Source organism: Conger conger, chromosome 4 (genome assembly GCF_963514075.1).
Source record: "Conger conger chromosome 4, fConCon1.1, whole genome shotgun sequence".
In the NCBI taxonomy this organism is placed as follows: Eukaryota; Metazoa; Chordata; class Actinopteri; order Anguilliformes; family Congridae; genus Conger; species Conger conger.
In genome coordinates, this window is record NC_083763.1 from 68,092,628 (window position 1) to 68,111,283 (window position 18,656).

An 18,656-nucleotide genomic window follows, 5' to 3' on the forward strand; every position below is an offset into this window, starting at 1 on the left:
GTCCATCCTGAGCTCTGTTACCCAGCGCCAGTGTGGAGCACAGTCTTACTTAGCCTCCTACTTAGCCCTGCCTCACTGACAGGAACGTCACATTTACTTCCTTCCAGTTTTAAGTCCCTCAATATTTCCACTAAAGGTTAACAGCCATTCTTTGTTTTGTTTAATTGAGAATGTGATACCGGTTAAACCAGATTGCAGTGTTAAAACGTCCTCCATGATATACTGACAGAAGTGCTGGGTGTGTAATTATTTGCAAATATTTGCAGGAGTGGCAGTAGTTAACTTTTAGTGGAAATATGGAGGGACTTAAAACTTGAAGGAAGTAAATGTTACGTTCCTGCCAGTGAGGGAGGGTACCCACACTGGAGCTGGGAAACAGAGCCCTCTACTGTAGTCTGGTTTAACCCTCCTGTTATGTTAGAGCCCTCTACTGTAGTCTGGTTTAACCGGTATCATATTCTAAATTAAGAATGTGATACCGGTTAAACCAAATTATACACAGAAGTGCTGATATCGAGTGTAATCAAGTTTACGTCAAGTGTATCTTTACGGTTACAAATTCTACTCTGTAAAATGTATGAACTTCTAAAGTGTAATGAAATATGATCACACCGCAAACATTTTGCACATGTCAAGAAATTGAATTATGGGGCTCTAGGCCAATCATGGTCCTTTAATAAACCCTTGTGTTGTCTTAAGGGTCAAAAATGACCCGCCACTACGTTTAACAGCAGAGAAAAGCCCCTAAATGATATTTTTTCAACTTTTTAATGACTAAGTTCGTGATGAGTGACAGGTTGTTTCTTCATGCAAAATAGAATTAAATTAATTTCAATTAAGCTGCTTTATTTCAGGGGTTTAGTGAAGGCGGGTCATTTTTTACCCTTAGGACAAGGGGAGTAACAGAATTTTAAGACTACACAAAGGTTAAGGCATACGTGAATATGTACACATAGGGCTCAAGAAATGCGTATGTGTACTGTACTCCTTCCACTCAGCATCTACATACATGCATACATAGCATATCCTCTGAGAAAGCCAGAAGATTAACGTGGTCTCTAAATAATCTCAGGTCTGAAGAGAGACCCCTGAGCTCTACACAGTCCTCTCTGAATGGAGTTGATTGGTCAGAAAACGGTGCTTTTATGTTTCAATCTGTTAGCCTGAACATAACTTGCCCTAGATAGCGAGATTATATTGCGCTTTTATAGACACTCAAAGTGCTTACAGTGATGAAACTCACTTCAACCACCACCAATGTGTAGCACCCACAGGCAGTAAACATGCCCTAGACCAGGTTAGCTGGGCAGCATAAATTAGCATGGGCTAGCATAGCATAGCATAGTATCAGTTTTGTGGTACAGAAAACCTGGGTTAAAAGTTATGTTAGCTTGCCTAACGCCAACCCCAAAATCCTCAGTCATAGTATGAGAAAATAGATTCTCAGGATTGATGCCATTTCTTTATTGATCATTGTTTCAGCTCACCTTCCATTGTTTCCATTCACACAGCATTTTTACCTCATATTAGCGAAAATATAATCTAAGTAAAATCAACACTTTCGCATTTGCATTGCTGTTCTATTTCTGCCTGTAAAATTACACATGATACAGGATAGAATAACACGGTTTGAGCCAGTAACATTATTCCCAATTTCACCGATTACTGTTGCCTACAGCATGGATCTCAAACTTTAAGAGGCATCAGCCCAGGCAATAATTACTTATATTTTCTTTGACTAGCAGGTTGATTTGTGCAAATGAACAATTGCTCATATACAAAACTGAGTTTCTAATAAGTCTAAATAGCTGCAGGAACACATAGTCACTGCTGTAGTATTTTAAAGACCATGAAGCTGTGATCTATATCTTAAGAGGACTGCTTTACAGTGGGTGGATTCCTACAGACTCACACTCATGCACATACTGTATGGCCTACCTGCCCTTTAACGCATGCCCACTCGGTACGTTTCATATTTTCTCTCAAGTCATATTTGCGCATCCCTTCCTATGGAAGAAACATCCAGAGACTGTCCAGAGAAAGCAGATAAAACATGCGAGTCCTCTGCAGCGCCCGCTTCCAGAAGCTGCTTCCCACTCCACAGTGCACCAGCGGAGCCATGGGCTCCCGGGGTCAGAACCGAGCTGAGGGCTGGGTCAGAACCGAGCTGAGGGCTGGGTCAGAACCGAGCTGAGGGCTGGGTCAGAACCGAGCTGAGGGCAGGCGCACGGCTGACCGGAGGACCGCTTCAGTTCTCACGCTGGCCTCAAACCTGAAGGGTTTCCACGCCCCATCGGAGCCGTCACCACCGGGATTCCACTCTTAACTGCAGGACATACCGCAGGTACCACACCTAGAGCAGTCTGCTCCACCCAGGACATTTTCCAGAACAGAGCTTCCTTTTCCTGCTTGTGTCTGGTTTACAATTAACCTCTGGTACTTGGTAGAATAATCCATCTTAATGCTGATTAATGAAGAGAAGCAGCTTCGTTTCGGTCTGCAGGGTACACATTAACAATATATTTGAGCTCCAGTTCCTTACTGAGAAAACATGCTTTTAATGCGTAATTTCATCAAGAAAATGAAAGAAAAAGACTGTTTTCCCACAACAGGAGTAGAGGATTAGTTGCTGCCCTGGGTGGATTTGCTGAAATGCAGTCAGGAAAGATAGACGTGTGAAACTCTGCCGTTACTGGGAGTAGTGGTACCTAAAGACAACCAGGGCTTATGAACCTCACCTCTGAGGACCATTATTGACCATCCAAACTGCAGGAATACACCTTCAGGGGATGCCCGTCGACAGACACAGAACTGGGTACAGTGATCAGAGCACAGTGAAGCTGTTGATTGCAGCAAGGCTGGATGGGGCTCACTAGCTATAGTGGACCTGAGAGCAGGGTGAAGCAGGGTCGGCAAAGTGTCCGTAACGCCGATTTATGACACACAGACAGACCCAGCAGAAGGCGTAGTGACACTTGGAGCACTGCACTCTATTACAGCCTCCGTCCTTCTGTAAGGCAAGAAACGGCGCATTAGTCAGCATCGAGAAGGACAAGAGAGTTTCATTTTGGCCAGGTCATTAACAGTCAGTGTAGAGAGAGCATCTTACTCAGATAGACAATCCGCCATCAGAGCAAACATACATGATACATGAAAGGAAAGGCTTGTGCAAGGTGATGGGCCACAGGAAGGTGTCAAAAACAGAAACAAATGTGTATGTTTGCTCAATGCTCCAAAAAGCAAACAATTAATCTTCACTGTAAGTGGTTTGACAGTTTTATCATATAGGAGCCACACCTATATAACAACACACCAGCATACCAACATCTTTATTCACACTGCTATGTGCATTGTATTAAAAACCAGTCTCAGCAGATCTTTTAGAAACACCCTTAAGGAGTATCAATGTGCCAATGGGACAGTATACATTCGTTGCTGTAAAAAGCAAAACCATATGCACATAAATACCATTTTATCTCTGAACCAAATGCTTTGTGTTTATACCAAAAATGACACATTTCAGTCTGCTATCACCATACTTTTGGAGGACACAGCAGAGTGGGCATGCAATTAAACCTGGGTGAGCATATCTGCAAAGAACTGAACTTCATAACCAGTGCAGGCAGCTAGTTTGCCTGATGTTTGTGAAGGACTATGGTGGGTAGTGTATAGGGTGCAGCAAGTTACTGCTTCCATTTGTATCTCTCCAACTACCCAACATAAAGACATACACCACTGCCCTGGAGAGCACCTCACCTGTATGGTGGCGTTGCAGTGTGGGCATTTTTTGGTGTTGCCGTCCAGCCAGCTCCGGCTGAGGACATTCCCTACGCTGTCCTGGAGAACGTGTCTCCCATAACGCTGCTCCAGGAACTTCTTCCGCGTCTTACTTCCCGTCTCGTAGTCATCCCAAAGTCCTCGAAGTCCATCTGCAACACATGGACGGGAAAGTCAGTCAGTCAGACAAAGTCCAAACCACCCCTGAACTTCTGCTCTTAATTTAATAAGCTCAATCATATCAGCATACATTTATATCAACACCAGCTATAGTTGCAGACTGCAAGTCTATCCTAAAGATTTTACTGTGCTCAGGTACAGGAATGAACCAGTATAGTTAATTGAGCTGTGAAAAACTAAAATTAAGCCAATAGTTTGGAACAAAAACCAGTATGCAGACTAGAACTCCGGGACTGGAGTGTAGCCCTGCCCTTTGGGAACTTCATAGCCTTCAGTGTCAACAGGTAATAAAGTCCACTGTACCGCTTTTTTAAGCAAATCCAGCCAGTATTTCAGTTTCAGCATGATGAACTCTTACACTTGTGATACCTTACCAGTAAGTGAGAGACTGATTTCACAATGGGCCAACATGGGGACTAATCCCTATTGAATTATGAGATTCAAAATAAAGCCATAATTCAGAAAGGGAAATTGACAGATTATGGCTCAAAAATTGAGGCTATTCTCTCACATAATTTAGGAGACTTTCAAGGCGACCTCAAGAACACATTTTTTTACATTTACAACCATACTGTATGTTGTCAAATTATTGCATGTAATATGAACCAACCGCATATTATTAAAACTGTGCATGGTAAAGGTGCTGACAGCATACTATGAACCAGCTGCAAAATAAATTAATCTCTTGCACACTGAAGGTACGTTGACTGTGCGGACGCGAACCTTCGTTTCCCGGAACCTGAGCGTAGGGCTGGTCATCGCCGGGCGCCCTGTCCCCTCTCTGCCCTCTCTCAGCGCAGGAGGAGAGCCCGTGGTAGCCCTGTCGGCACAGGGTGCAGAAGGCGTAGCGGCAGGACGAGCAGATGGCGCTGGAGTTGTCTGGCTCCACCAGGACGGCCGTGGCACAGGCGTGCCGTGGGCAGTACGTCACGTCGGCCATGCTGTCCAGGCTGGACTGCAGCAGGAGACGGTCGTAGCGACCGAAGAGCTCCTCCCCGACCAGCTGCTTCACCTGTCGGGCGCACAGATTAGGACCCCAGCCTCAAAGACAAATAAAGTACAACGTGCATTTAACTAATAACTGCCATTTCAAGAATAGCACCAGCGGTATATCTTCTCAATACGAAAACCAATGATAAAGAAATTCTGTATTTGCAAATAAACTAATGCAATATATAACAGATGCATCACATTGCCAGTAGGGGGCAATCTTCCCTCAGGCAAAATAAACCTCAATGCCCCAGTATGATGAAGGGGAAACTGTGCTGTAGGAGATGCTGTCTTTCAGACAAGACATTAAATCAAGGTCCTGACACACTGTGGTCATAACATATCCCAAGACACTCACTGCAAAGAACAGTGTCCTGGCAAAATTACAAACCTGGCTCTCTCAACATGCCACAGAATCATCCCCCGATTTAACTGGCTAAAAAAAATGTTCTTTCCCTCTCCACCTCAGCTGGTGTGTGGTGGGCATATGGTGCAAAATGGCAGCTGTGGATCACCCAGGTGGGCGCTACATATTGTCGGTGCTTGAGGTGAGTTTCCCCCTCATCACTCTAAAGCACTTTGAGTCTCTGACAGGTGAGAAAAGCGCTATATGTACGGTAAGCTTATCTGCATATAACATTACATTACATTATTGGCATTTGGCAGACGCTCTTATCCAGAGCGACATACAGTTGATTAGATTAAGCAGGAGACATTCCTCCCCTGGAGCAATGCAGGGTTAAGGGCCTTGCTCAAGGGCCCAACAGCTGTGCGGATCTTATTGTGGCTACACCGGGATTAGAACCACCGACCTTGCGTCTCCCAGTCATGTACCTTAACCACTACCCGACAGGCCGCATATGCCTTCGTAAACTTTTTTTAATACATTAACCATATTACACTGTGGAACATTACATTTTGCTGGGGCTATTTTGTGCTCTATTCAGATGGGTTCAGGGCAGATACAGTGAGGTCCGTAAGTGTTTGGACAGTGACACAATTTCAAAGGCCTGTAATAACTACACAGGAAACTCTATATGGACGTACATACCCTCAAATTAAAGCCGACAGGCTGACTCTTTGAGGGTATTGACAAGGAGTGAATCATGTAGGAATTACAGCACTTTAAATTTGTCTCATTGTCCAAATACTTTCGGACCTCACTATATGTCATGAAGAACAATTAGGCTGTACATGACAATCTTATCCTGAGCAACTTACATTCTTATATAGGCAATCAATCCATTTATAATGCTGGCTATTATTTACTGGAGCCAGGTTCCAGGTAAAGTGCCTTGCTCCGGGTGCACTGGTAGGGAATCCAAGCTACAACCTTAGCGTTTCAAGCTCGGTTCCCTTCCTTCTCTCTGTATTCGTTTCTGGACCTTTTCATTGGATGTGCACGCGCATTCCCTGGCCTTCGCGTAGCAGGGAGGGCTCAGGGCCGATACCTGCGGGGGCGTGGCTTCGGAGCTGCACTCAGACTGCGGACACTTGAGGCCGTTGACCGCGCCCTCCGTGATCAGGACCCGGAAGTACTCGCACATGCAGCTGGCGCAGTACACGTGCTCGCACTCCCTGAAGCTGAAGCAGTCCGAGCCCAGCTTCGTGGAGAAGCAGATCCCGCAGTCGAACGCCCGGCTGTCGAACGCCTTCCGCCGCTGGGCCCTGTCGAAGTCGAGGACGTGGAGCAGCTGTTCGGCACCCCCCGCGGCCCCGCCGCCACATGCCCCTCCCTCACTGGCTCCTGTGCTGCTGCTGTCCAAGAGCGAGGGGAGCTCCAGGGATGAGGAAATGTGGAGGAAGCTGAGGAGGTCTTCCCTGAGGAACTGGATCCACGAGAAGAGCACCACACTTCCAAGACACTCCTGCCACAGTTCATCCAGGTGCCTGCACACAGCTGCCAGCTGGAGGATGGACACACACACACACACATAGACGCACACATACATGCGTAAGGAAAACCCTTCATTTTGTCATGATTTTTTTAATTTACTTTTTCATCTGGTTTTCAGGTGTCTGGCCTCAACGCTGGAAGATCTTTATCTGTGATGTCCCAGACTCACCTGGATTTCTGAGAGCCATTTGCAGTTTAGTGTAAACAGGGGTGAAGATTTGGAAGGGTAGTCCACAGGGAGTTCAAAGTTCAGCACCAGCGGAGGTAGGAATGACACCCCATATTCTGTACACTTGCCCCCTGACCAGAGAAACCCATGTGTCAACATGACAGGTGTCAAAGGACAGAGGTAACATACTAATCTATAGCCTACAAATTACATTTCCCAAAGTCAGTCCTATCTCACTGAATATACTGGTTGTCATTCCAGCAAACCCGTAATATATTGCATTTTCTGAGAAACAACTGACAAAAATGAAAATTCTTGATTCAGGATTTAGGCTACAAATTCTAATAGCTACAATTATTATTCGATATTCTAACTTGATTACTTTTTTTTTTTCTTTCTTTTTTTGAGGACGCCAAATATTTACATCAATGAAGTGCCACACTGACCCGCTTTTACAATGACTTTAAAATCGCGGGGCATGTCCGGACATATGCGGACCTCGCCTCCTCTCACACTTCCATCCTCCCTTTGGAACTCTTCCTGGTCGTAAATGCTTGCGAGTGCCAGGAGTTCGTCCTCCTGCGCTTCCTGGTCTTCCGACATTTTCCCAAAGCTGATTATTTGGTAGCAAACACATACAAGATACAAGTCATGTAAATATTAAAAGCTACCCATTACAAATCGTTTTTATGAACCTCTCTTTTTAACCCCTGTACAGGAAATGTCAGCCGATTTTTCTTACACGGCGGATGAGCTTGCTCCAACTTCAGGATTAAACTGAAACTAACGTCAGACAACACAGCGCAGGACGAATCGCTCTTCTACGTTTATTACTATTTTATCTTTGTCCAATCGGATACGACGCTTTCGCATAGATTTTAGCCTGACTAAAGGTGATATCTCACCAAATATTGATTATCAAGCGTTATAAACACTGCAAACATCTTGGAACATTGGTTTACAAATAAAAGCCTACGGTGTCAAACAACAACATAACAAATGTACGTTACCATATTGAAGTAGCTCAACACTGCGGATGTGGCCTATATAAAAGTATATGGCTCGACGATACCTAATAATATAGGCCTCCTAATATTACTATATTACCTGCGTAGAATGTGTAACGCTAGCGAGATTAATGTATAATTCTATACAATTACTACACAAATACATCTAGACTTCCACACTAAACCCATTTTCTTCATTTGCGATGTTAATTTATGTCTTACCCACAGGATAATATTATTCGCTTTAAGGTTCGGAGCCTCAAATTAGTTGTGAATTTGAGAGACTTGACTTGCCAATGAAACCCGGACTTCAGATTGCTATGAAGCAGTTGAACTGGCACTATCCGCTGCGTTCCTGCTCACTCGACAATTATGATGCAATTTACATGCAATAGCCTAAAATACGAGTGACAGGATCACTGTAAAAACAGCAAAGTAACAATGCTTGGGAAATGCATTGCAGGTTCAAGGGCTGTTGTCACATACAGGGAACAAATAGCTACTAGGCTACCTACAACACCACTGAATGACACAGTATGCTAATGAAATATCTAATAATTATGAACCGATCAAACACGACAGACATCAAATTAGCCATTTGATTAATTTCGTTGATGTAAGTGCGGATGTGTACTACCATCTTGAGTAAAAGTATTAGGTTGGTGAAATTCGTGGAAACATCACAAATACAGTATAACGTTGCTGAAAGCAAAAGTTGCTGTTCGGAGGTAACGTTGAGTCACGCCCTAAATCCAACAGTGAATCAATAATACATGCTATTCGACTAGACTGATAAAATAAATGGACACTAAATTGCACCTAAATTAAGAACGCATGTTTTACTACTTGTTGATAACAGTACATTTGCAGAAATGTAGCCGATGTTCCAGTTTAAATATCCGAAGTATTAGTGATGAACAGAAAGGTACAAGTGACCAAACTACAATGCTTTACTGCCACCTGGTGGTAGATAGACTGCATTCCAGCAATACTTACATATTTACCTTGAAGCAGCTACGACAAAATACTAAAGCGAGCACCATTTAAAAACGTAAAATTGTATATTTTTATTATTACAAAATATATACAGCTATACAATCTTGCAATGAAAACTGATTCTATACTGACTCCATTTTTTGTTTGGATAAACAACATTCATGACAAGAAAATTTGTGTTAGATTGTAGTGCATTACCATGGGGGCGGGGGCGGGGGTGGGTTTGTTGTGAAAGCTGATTATAAAACAATAAATACTTTGAATAAATAAAGTTCTAACGTGAAAACCATAATGAAGCTGCCTTTCTGGAAAATACTAACATTTTCAAAGTCATACTGTACCCTATCAATACTAATCCACAATATTGGCTGTTTAAGGAAACTGCACATAATTTATGACATCGAAGTAGTAAGGATCAAACTCCCACAATAACATAATACATTTTGGATCGTGAATAATTTTGTTCTTTCTTGAAGATCATGTGCAGCTCATTATTTCTGTTTTCACATACACAATACACAAATCTTTCACTTCACAATTTTTCTACTGGTGGGGAATTAATTTTCATTCATTTTAATTGGCATTAATTTCACCATTACTTAGTAGGGTTTTTTTTTTTTGTAGGTTTCCTGTGTTATATGCAACCAGCTTGCTGAATTACCATTTAGCAAGCTGGTTGCATATAATTACCTTTTTTTTTTTTTTTTTTCAACAAAAGCTGGAAAATGACCAGTTGCTGGTTTATTCCTGTCTCATTACATTACATTACATTATTGGAATTTGGCAGACGCTCTTATCCAGAGTGACATACAGTTGATTAGACTGAGCAGGAGACAATCCCCCCTGGAGCAATGCAGGGTTAAGGGCCTTGCTCAACCGCTGACCTTGTGGGTCCCAGTCATGTACCTTAACCACTACACTACAGGTCTCAACTTGACCATGAAAATACTATTTACAGGTTGACGTCTACGCTGTTGAACTTTGATGCCTTGTATCATTGAGATGTCTGCCAAATGCCAATAATGTAATGTAATGTAATGTCACTCATTCAGGTTGTATTGTGCCTTGTACAGTCTGGTTGGTTGGTCATCCTTTTCCACATCTATACCACTGTACATCAGCACAAAGTTTTCATTGTTGCAAGGCAGCTACAATCTAATACGTAACAAATGGTTGTATAGAAGTTCAAAGTGTCCAAACTGTGACAGGAAAGATGAGTTTTTACTGCCATGATCCCTGGGCCCATGAATGAGCTGCAGGCCAAACTCAAACTTGAGTTCTCCATTTAACTACCAGATTTTAAATGGAAGGTAATGTTTCTGTTACTGGCATCTCAAGTTGTTTCAAGTTGTAAATGTCCGGATACTTTTATGTGTATTGTATGCATTTTTAACAAACTGATGCCTGGCTATATGTGAAGCCTTGGTTTGTGTTGTGGCTACTGCATGTAAGATACGGCTTTGCCTTGTTTTGGCTAGGTCTCACTTGTAAAAGTGGTTTTAATCTCAATGCGACTTCCTAGTCAAGTAAAGATGAAATAAAATACAAAATAAAATGCATGTCATCGTGCAGCAGGAGAGATGAACACTTCTCATTTCTTGGTGATTCTGATAATTCTTATGGAACTGACATCACTGTATTTTCTTCTTAAATAGTCCTGAAGGACATTGGTGAGCTGTGGAGATAAAATTGACATATTGAGGAAATGAGTGATGAGGGAATACATATATGAGTAAACAACTGAATAGTTACAATACATGCTGTTTTCATGATCTTTGATAGCACTTTGGCAAGCAAGTTTAATGCCTTAAAATTTCAAATTATTCGGCCTAACTACTGTGACCGTATTAGACACAGCTTTAGCAGTTATATTAATGGACCTATGGCAATAGCTTTGATGAATACATTTGACTCCACTTAATGCTGTAATTTGTCAAATCTGTCTTACCGTGTGGAAAGCTTCAACCACAGTTGTGTTGTTTACATGAGCTGGAGCTAGAATTGACACTTTCATTTTACCAATCACTGTCTGAAGATCTGAAACCAAAAGGTGAAGCATTTAAAAAGTTATTGTCCACAGGCCAGGACATAGTATTATTCTCTATGTTGTACACCTTGACTCATTGGGGGCTTGTGCCTATAGTGACTTACTTGGACATTCTATTAGCCATCTATCTAGTTGGCTTGTCACTGGTAAAACAAACACCAAAGTGTGCTACTATGATGTCCACAATCATGTTAGTTATGCCATACACAATAGAGTGATGCGCACATTCCAGGTAGAGTTGGTAAAAACATATTTGGGATACCCATACAGAAATTGATATGGACATACAGACTAGTCTCTATATAATAACAAGATTGACCAACAACCACAGACCCTTGGGAGCAGAAGATGTGGTCCCACTGTCTCCGGTAGCTTCGCTGGGCACAGTGACCTTGGCGGTGTCCTCATAGGATTGTGTTGTGGTTGAAGAGAGATGGTCTGTAGTATCTTTGGGGCTAAATTGAGTGCTGATGCCTGTGGAATGTACTGCTGGAGATGGGGGAGGTGTAATTTCACTGGTAGATTGTACTTGGGGTGGAAAATTACTGGTGGATATGTCTGCAAGTGGCAATAGAGTAAAAGTAGATGTGATTCCAGGTGTGGTAGTGGTTGTGAGTGCAATTGTTATTCGAGGACTAGTTGATGTGACTGCATGTGTTAATAGAGGACCAACTTCAGGTGTTGATAGACCAGTGGAGGATGTGACAGAAGGTAGTGATGGAGTACTACTGGATGTGACTACAGGTGTTGATAGAGGACGTGTGGAAGTTACTGCAGGTGTTGCTAAAGGGGTGTTGGTGGATATGACCTCAGGTGTTGATAGTATGCCAGTTGATATGGCTGCAGTTGTTGATGAAGTACTATTGGATGAGATTGCAGGTGTCAATAAACCTGTGACTGCTGGTGTCAAAGGAGAATTAGTGGATGTAACTTCAGGTATTGTTGGAGTATTAGTGGTTGTGATTATAGATGTTGTGGCCATGACCTTAGACGTCGACAGAGTATGAGTGGATGAGACTGCAGTTGTTGGTAATGTATTAGTTGTAGTGACTGCAGTTGTTGATACTTTACTAGTGGATGTGACATCTGGTGTTGACAAAGTACTAGTGGATATGACATTGGGTGTTAATAAAGTATTAATAGTTGTGACTGCAGGTGTTGACAGATAACTAGCAGATGTAACATCTGGTGTTGAAAATGTATTCGTAGATGTGACCGCATGTGTTGACAGGTGACTAGTGTAGGAGACTGCAAGTGTTGATAAAGTACTAGTGGATGAGGCTGCAGTTGTTGATGGTATACCAGTGGATGTAACTGGAGGTGTTGATAGAGTGCTTGTAGATGTGACATCAGGTGTCGATAAAGTACTAGTGGGTGTGACATAAGATGTTGATAAAGTATTAGTAGTTGTGAATGCAGTTGTTGACTGATGACTATTGTATGTGACTGCAGGTGTTGGTAGAGTCGGTGTTGATGGATAACTGGTGGATGTGACATCAGGTGTTGATAAAGTACCAGTAGATGTGACTTCAGGTGTTGATAGTGTACTAGTGGATGTGATATCAGGTGTTGACAAAGTACTAGTGGATATGACATTGGGTGTTGATAAAGTACCAGTATATGTGACTGCAGGTGTTGATAGTGTACTAGTGGATGAGGCTGTAGTTGTTGATGGTATACCAGTGGATGTAACTGGAGGTGTTGATAGAGTACTTGTAGTTGGGACATCAGGTGTCGATAAAGTACTAGTGGGTGTGACATAAGATGTTGATAAAGTATTAGTAGTTGTGAATGCAGTTGTTGACAGATGACTAGTGTATGTGACTGCAGGTGTTGATAGAGTCGGTGTTGATAAAGAACTAATAGATGTGACTGCAGGTGTTGATAGAGTACTAGTGGATGAGGCTGTAGTCGTTGATGGTATACCAGTGGATGTAACTGGAGGTGTTGATAAAGTACTTGTAGATGTGACATCAGCTGTTGATAAAGAACTAATAGATGTGACTGCAGGTGTTGATAAAGTACTAGTGGATGTGACATCAGGTGTTAATAGTGTACTAGTGGATGTGATATCACGTGCTGATAAAGTATTCCTAGTTGTGACTGCAGGTGTTGATAATGTATTAGTAGTTGTGACTTCAGGTGTTGATAGTAGACTAGTGGATGAGACTGTAGTTGTTGATGGTATACCAATGGATATGACTGCAAGCGTTGATAAAGTACTTGTAGATGTGACATCAGCTGTTGATAAAGTACCAGTAGATGTGACTTCAGGTTTTGATAGAATACTAGTGGATGACGCTGTAGTTGTTGAAGGTATACCAGTGGATGTAACTGGCGGTGTTGATAGAGTACTTGTAGATGTGACATCAGCTGTTGATAAAGTATTCTTAGATGTGACTGCAGGTGTTGATAAAGTACTAGTGGATGTGACTTCAGGTGTTGATAGAGTACTAGTGGATGTGACATCAGGTGTTAATAGTGTACTAGTGGATGTGATATCACGTGCTGATAAAGTATTCCTAGTTGTGACTGCAGGTGTTGATAATGTATTAGTAGTTGTGACTTCAGGTGTTGATAGTGTACTAGTGGATGAGACTGTAGTTGTTGATGGTATACCAATGGATATGACTGCAAGCGTTGATAAAGTACTTGTAGATGTGACATCAGCTGTTGATAAAGTACCAGTAGATGTGACGTCAGGTTTTGATAGTGTACTAGTGGATGTTATATCAGGTGTTGACAAAGTACTAGTGGATATGACATTGGGTGTTGATAAAGTATTAATAGTTGTGACTGCAGGTGTTGATAGAGTACTAGTTGATGTGACTGTAGGTGTAGAGAGAGTACTTATAGATGTGACATCAGGTGTTGATAGATAACTAGAAGATGTAACATCCGGTGATAACAATGTATTAGTAGTTGAGACTTCAGGTGTTGATAAAGTATTAGTAGCTGTGAATGCAGTTGTTGACAGATGACCAGTGTATGTGACTGCAGGTGTTGATAGAGTCGGTGTTGATAAAGAACTCATAGATGTGACTGCAGGTGTTGATAGAGTACTAGTGGATGAGGCTGTAGTCGTTGATGGTATACCAGTGGATGTAACTGGAGGTGTTGATAAAGTACTTGTAGATGTGACATCAGCTGTTGATAAAGAACTAATAGATGTGACTGCAGGTGTTGATAAAGTACTAGTGGATGTGACATCAGGTGTTAATAGTGTACTAGTGGATGTGATATCACGTGTTGATAAAGTATTCCTAGTTGTGACTGCAGGTGTTGATAATGTATTAGTAGTTGTGACTTCAGGTGTTGATAGTAGACTAGTGGATGAGACTGTAGTTGTTGATGGTATACCAATGGATATGACTGCAAGCGTTGATAAAGTACTTGTAGATGTGACATCAGCTGTTGATAAAGTACCAGTAGATGTGACTTCAGGTTTTGATAGAATACTAGTGGATGAGGCTGTAGTTGTTGATGGTATACCAGTGGATGTAACTGGCGGTGTTGATAGAGTACTTGTAGATGTGACATCAGCTGTTGATAAAGTATTCTTAGATGTGACTGCAGGTGTTGATAAAGTACTAGTGGATGTGACTTCAGGTGTTGATAGAGTACTAGTGGATGAGGCTGTAGTTGTTGATGGTATACCAGTGGATGTAACTGGAGGTGTTGATAGAGTACTTGTAGATGTGACATCAGCTGTTGATAAAGAACTAATAGATGTGACTGCAGGTCTTGATAAAGTACTAGTAGTTGTGACTTCAGGTGTTGATAGTGTACTAGTGGATGAGACTGTAGTTGGTGATGGTACACCAGTGGATATGAATGCATGTGTTGATAAAGTACTAGTGGATGTGATATCAGGTGTTAATAGTGTACTAGTGGATGTGATATCAGGTGTTGATAAAGTATTCCTAGTTGTGACTGCAGGTGTTGATAGTGGACTAGTGGATGAGACTGTAGTTATTGATGGTATACCAATGGATATGACTGCAAGCGTTGATAAAGTACCAGTAGATGTGACTTCAGGTGTTGATAGTGTACTAGTGGATATGACATTGGGTGTTGATAAAGTACCAGTATATGTGACTGCAGGTGTTGATAGTGTACTAGTGGATGAGGCTGTAGTTGTTGATGGTATACCAGTGGATGTAACTGGCGGTGTTGATAGAGTACTTGTAGATGTGACATCAGCTGTTGATAAAATATTCTTAGATGTGACTGCAGGTGTTGATAATGTATTAGTAGTTGTGACTTCAGGTGTTGATAGAGTACTAGTGGATGTGACTTCAGGTGTTGATAGTGTACTAGTGGATATGACATTGGGTGTTGATAAAGTACCAGTATATGTGACTGCAGGTGTTGATAGTGTACTAGTGGATGAGGCTGTAGTTGTTGATGGTATACCAGTGGATGTAACTGGAGGTGTTGATAGAGTACTTGTAGATGTGACATCAGCTGTTGATAAAGAACTAATAGATGTGAAATCAGCTGTTGATAAAGAACTAATAGATGTGAAATCAGCTGTTGATAAAGAACTAATAGATGTGACTGCAGGTGTTGATAATGTATTAGTAGTTGTGACTTCAGGTGTTGATAGAGTACTAGTGGATGAGGCTGTAGTTGTTGATGGTATACCAGTGGATGTAACTGGAGGTGTTGATAGAGTACTTGTAGATGTGACATCAGCTGTTGATAAAGAACTAATAGATGTGACTGCAGGTGTTGATAAAGTACTAGTGGATGTGATATCACGTGTTGATAAAGTATTCTTAGTTGTGACTGCAGGTGTTGATAATGTATTAGTAGTTGTGACTTCAGGTGTTGATAGTGTACTAGTGGATGAGACTGTAGTTGTTGATGGTACACTAGTGGATATGACTGCATGTGTTGATAAAGTACGAGTGGATGTGACTTCAGGTGGTGATAGTATACGAGTGGATGTGACTTCAGGTGTTGATAGTGTACTAGTGGATGCGACTGTAGTTGTTGATGGTATACCAATGGATATGACTGCAAGCGTTGATAAAGTACTTGTAGATGTGACATCAGCTGTTGATAAAGTACCAGTAGATGTGACTTCAGGTTTTGATAGAATACTAGTGGATGAGGCTGTAGTTGTTGATGGTATACCAGTGGATGTAACTGGAGGTGTTGATAGAGTACTTGTAGGTGTGACATCAGCTGTTGATAAAGAACTAATAGATGTGACCGCAGGTGTTAATAGTGTACTAGTGGATGTGACTTCAAGTTTTGAAAGAGTACTAGTGGATGAGACTGTAGTTGTTGATGGTACACCAGTGGATATAACTGCATGTGTTGATAAAGTACTAGTGGATGTGACATCAGGTGTTAATAGTGTACTAGAAGATGTGATATCAGGTGTTGATAAAGTATTCCTAGTTGTGACTTCAGGTGTTGATAGTGTACTAGTGGATGAGACTGTAGTTGTTGATGGTATACCAATGGATATGACTGCAAGCGTTGATAAAGTACTTGTAGATGTGACATCAGCTGTTGATAAAGTACCAGTAGATGTGACTTCAGGTTTTGATAGAGTACTAGTGGATGAGGCTGTAGTTGTTGATGGTATACCAGTGGATGTAACTGGAGGTGTTGATAGAGTACTTGTAGATGTGACATCAGCTGTTGATAAAGAACTAATGGATGTGACTGCAGGTGTTAATAGTGTACTAGTGGATGTGATATCACGTGTTGATAAAGTATTCCTAGTTGTAACTGCAGGTGTTGATAATGAATTAGTAGTTGTGACTTCAGGTGTTGATAAAGTACTAGTGGATGTGACTTCAGATGTTGATAGTATATGAGTGGATGTGACTTCAGGTGTTGATAGTGTACTAGTGGACATGACATCAGGTGTTGATAGAGTACTAGTGGATGTGACATCAGGTGTTGATAAAATAGCAGTGGATGGGCCTATAGGTGTGAATAGTGTACTAGTGGAGGTGATATCAGGTGTTGATAGTGTACTAGTGGATGTGACTTCAGGTGTTGATAAAGTACCAGCAGATATGACTTCCGGTGTTGATAGTGTACTAGTGGAGGTGATATCAAGTGTTGATAGTGTACTAGTGGATGTGATGTCAGATGTTGATAAAGTATTCCTAGTTGTGACTGTTGGTGTTGATAATGTACTCGTGGACGTGACATCAGGTGTTGATAATGTATTAGTAGTTGTGACTTCAGGTGTTGATAGTGTACTAGTGGATGTGACATCAGGGTTTGATAAAATACTTGTGGATGTGGCTGCATGTGTTGTTGGGGTATTAGTGGACATACCTGCAGGTGTCAACATAGCACTTGTGGATGTTCCTGGATGTATTGATGCAATCATATTGGATGTAACATCAGTTGTTGATACAGTACTTGTGGCTACATGTGTTGAGGGAGTACCTGTAGTTGTGAGTACGGGTCCTGGTATTGTACTAGAGGATGTGACTATAGGTGTCAATAAAGTACCTGTAGGTGTGCCTGCATGTGTTGGAGTACTCATGGATAGGACTTTTGGTGTTGATGAAGTACTATTGGATGTGCCTGCTGATCTCGATAGAGTACTAGTGGATCTGTCTGCAGATAAAGTACTTCTGGACGTGACTTCAGGTATGGATAGAATACTGGTGACTGTTGGCCTTAATGAAGTATGATTGTGACTATGAGTGACTTCATGTGTTGACAGACTATTTGTGGATGTGAGATATGGGGTAGGTGAAGTTCTAGCAGATATAGCTGTAGATGATGAAGTCCTAGTGGGTGTGACATCAGGTGTTGATAAAGTAGGAATGGGTGTGCCTGCAGATGTTGATGGCGTCCTGTTGGTTTTGTCTTCAGGTGTCAAAAGAGCAGTGATGTCTGTGACTACTTGTACTTGTGAACTACTAGTATCTGTAACTTCTGGGACTGGTGTTGAACTTGTTTCTTTAGCAGCTACCACTGGGGTTGTTGAGGTAGTGGAATCCCTAGTAGTCATGACTGGTGTGGATAAAATGCTGTTGTCAGCTGTATTTTTCTGACTTGCTCTGCTTGCTGTTGTTGCAACTGTTTGAACATTCACTGTGTAGAAAATAGAAATGGTTCTTATACACATATATACATACAAGTAAATACTCAGCACCTGGTGATTATATGACAAATGATGTAATGCCTACATTACAATCACACCAAAATATATAAAAACACCCTGTAATAAAATAATCTGCGCTTCATCATATGGGACTTGTTTGATTGCAAATCTAAAATTGTGGAGTACAGAGCCAAGTAAATAAAAAGAAGCATTTTCTGGCTTTATCTTTCCCCTCCCCTCCCTAGCCCCCTGTAATTTCTAATTAGCCATTAGCTGTCTATTGTAATTATCACTCTTATGTATACTTGTTCAGAGTAGTGGTTAAGGTACATGACTGGGACCCACAAGAGTTTGTCAACATGAGGACTAGAGTGATGTCAATGAAAGTCAAGGAAGCCATTATGAGACTGAGAAATGCGCTCTCTTATACCTGCACCAAGGAAGTGATTGCACACACCTGACTAATCAGAAACACCTATGCCGCCATTTGTCTCAAATATAAT

At 41.7% G+C, this 18,656-nt stretch overlaps 2 protein-coding genes and 1 long non-coding RNA gene across 4 annotated transcripts in view; all 3 read right to left on the reverse strand.

Moving 5' to 3' along the window:
* LOC133126691 (deleted in malignant brain tumors 1 protein-like) overlaps positions 1–1,494 on the reverse strand; it is a 42,741-nt gene extending 41,247 nt beyond the window's left edge. Inside the window, exon 1 of the mRNA XM_061239027.1 lies at positions 1,488–1,494. Coding sequence (XP_061095011.1) covers positions 1,488–1,494 — 7 coding nt within the window. The remainder of the gene's footprint in view (positions 1–1,487) is intronic.
* LOC133127005 (E3 ubiquitin-protein ligase RNF14-like) lies at positions 1,461–8,787 on the reverse strand. 2 transcript variants are annotated; one of them, XM_061239586.1, is made up of 7 exons: positions 8,243–8,787; positions 7,460–7,626; positions 7,014–7,144; positions 6,399–6,854; positions 4,681–4,969; positions 3,757–3,929; positions 1,461–3,010 (listed from the first exon to the last, which is right to left on the reverse strand). In XM_061239586.1, exons 2-7 carry the CDS (start codon positions 7,614–7,616, stop codon positions 2,873–2,875), a joined length of 1,344 nt encoding a protein of 447 aa, XP_061095570.1. In that variant the 5' UTR covers positions 7,617–7,626; positions 8,243–8,787; the 3' UTR covers positions 1,461–2,872. The 2 variants fall into 2 exon arrangements, with proteins under 2 accessions (XP_061095570.1, XP_061095571.1); XM_061239587.1 differs by having other exon boundaries at positions 7,756–8,787.
* Positions 8,788–10,337: 1,550 nt separating this feature from the next.
* On the reverse strand, positions 10,338–12,026 carry LOC133125819 (uncharacterized). The gene is made up of 3 exons (XR_009708462.1): positions 11,397–12,026; positions 10,965–11,053; positions 10,338–10,691 (listed from the first exon to the last, which is right to left on the reverse strand). It is a non-coding gene; the product is annotated as an uncharacterized LOC133125819 (long non-coding RNA).
* Positions 12,027–18,656: the final 6,630 nt, after the last annotated feature.

Coding starts and splice junctions, on each gene's coding strand:
- LOC133127005 (XM_061239586.1), bottom strand. CDS start 7,616: ATGTCGGAAGACCAGGAAGCGCAGGAGGACGAACTCCTGGCACTCGCA. Junction 3,930..4,680: donor TCAGGTTCCGGGAAACGAAG/GTTCGCGTCCGC, acceptor CATGTGTTGCAG/ATGGACTTCGAGGACTTTGG. Junction 3,011..3,756: donor ACTGCAACGCCACCATACAG/GTGAGGTGCTCT, acceptor CTTGCCTTACAG/AAGGACGGAGGCTGTAATAG.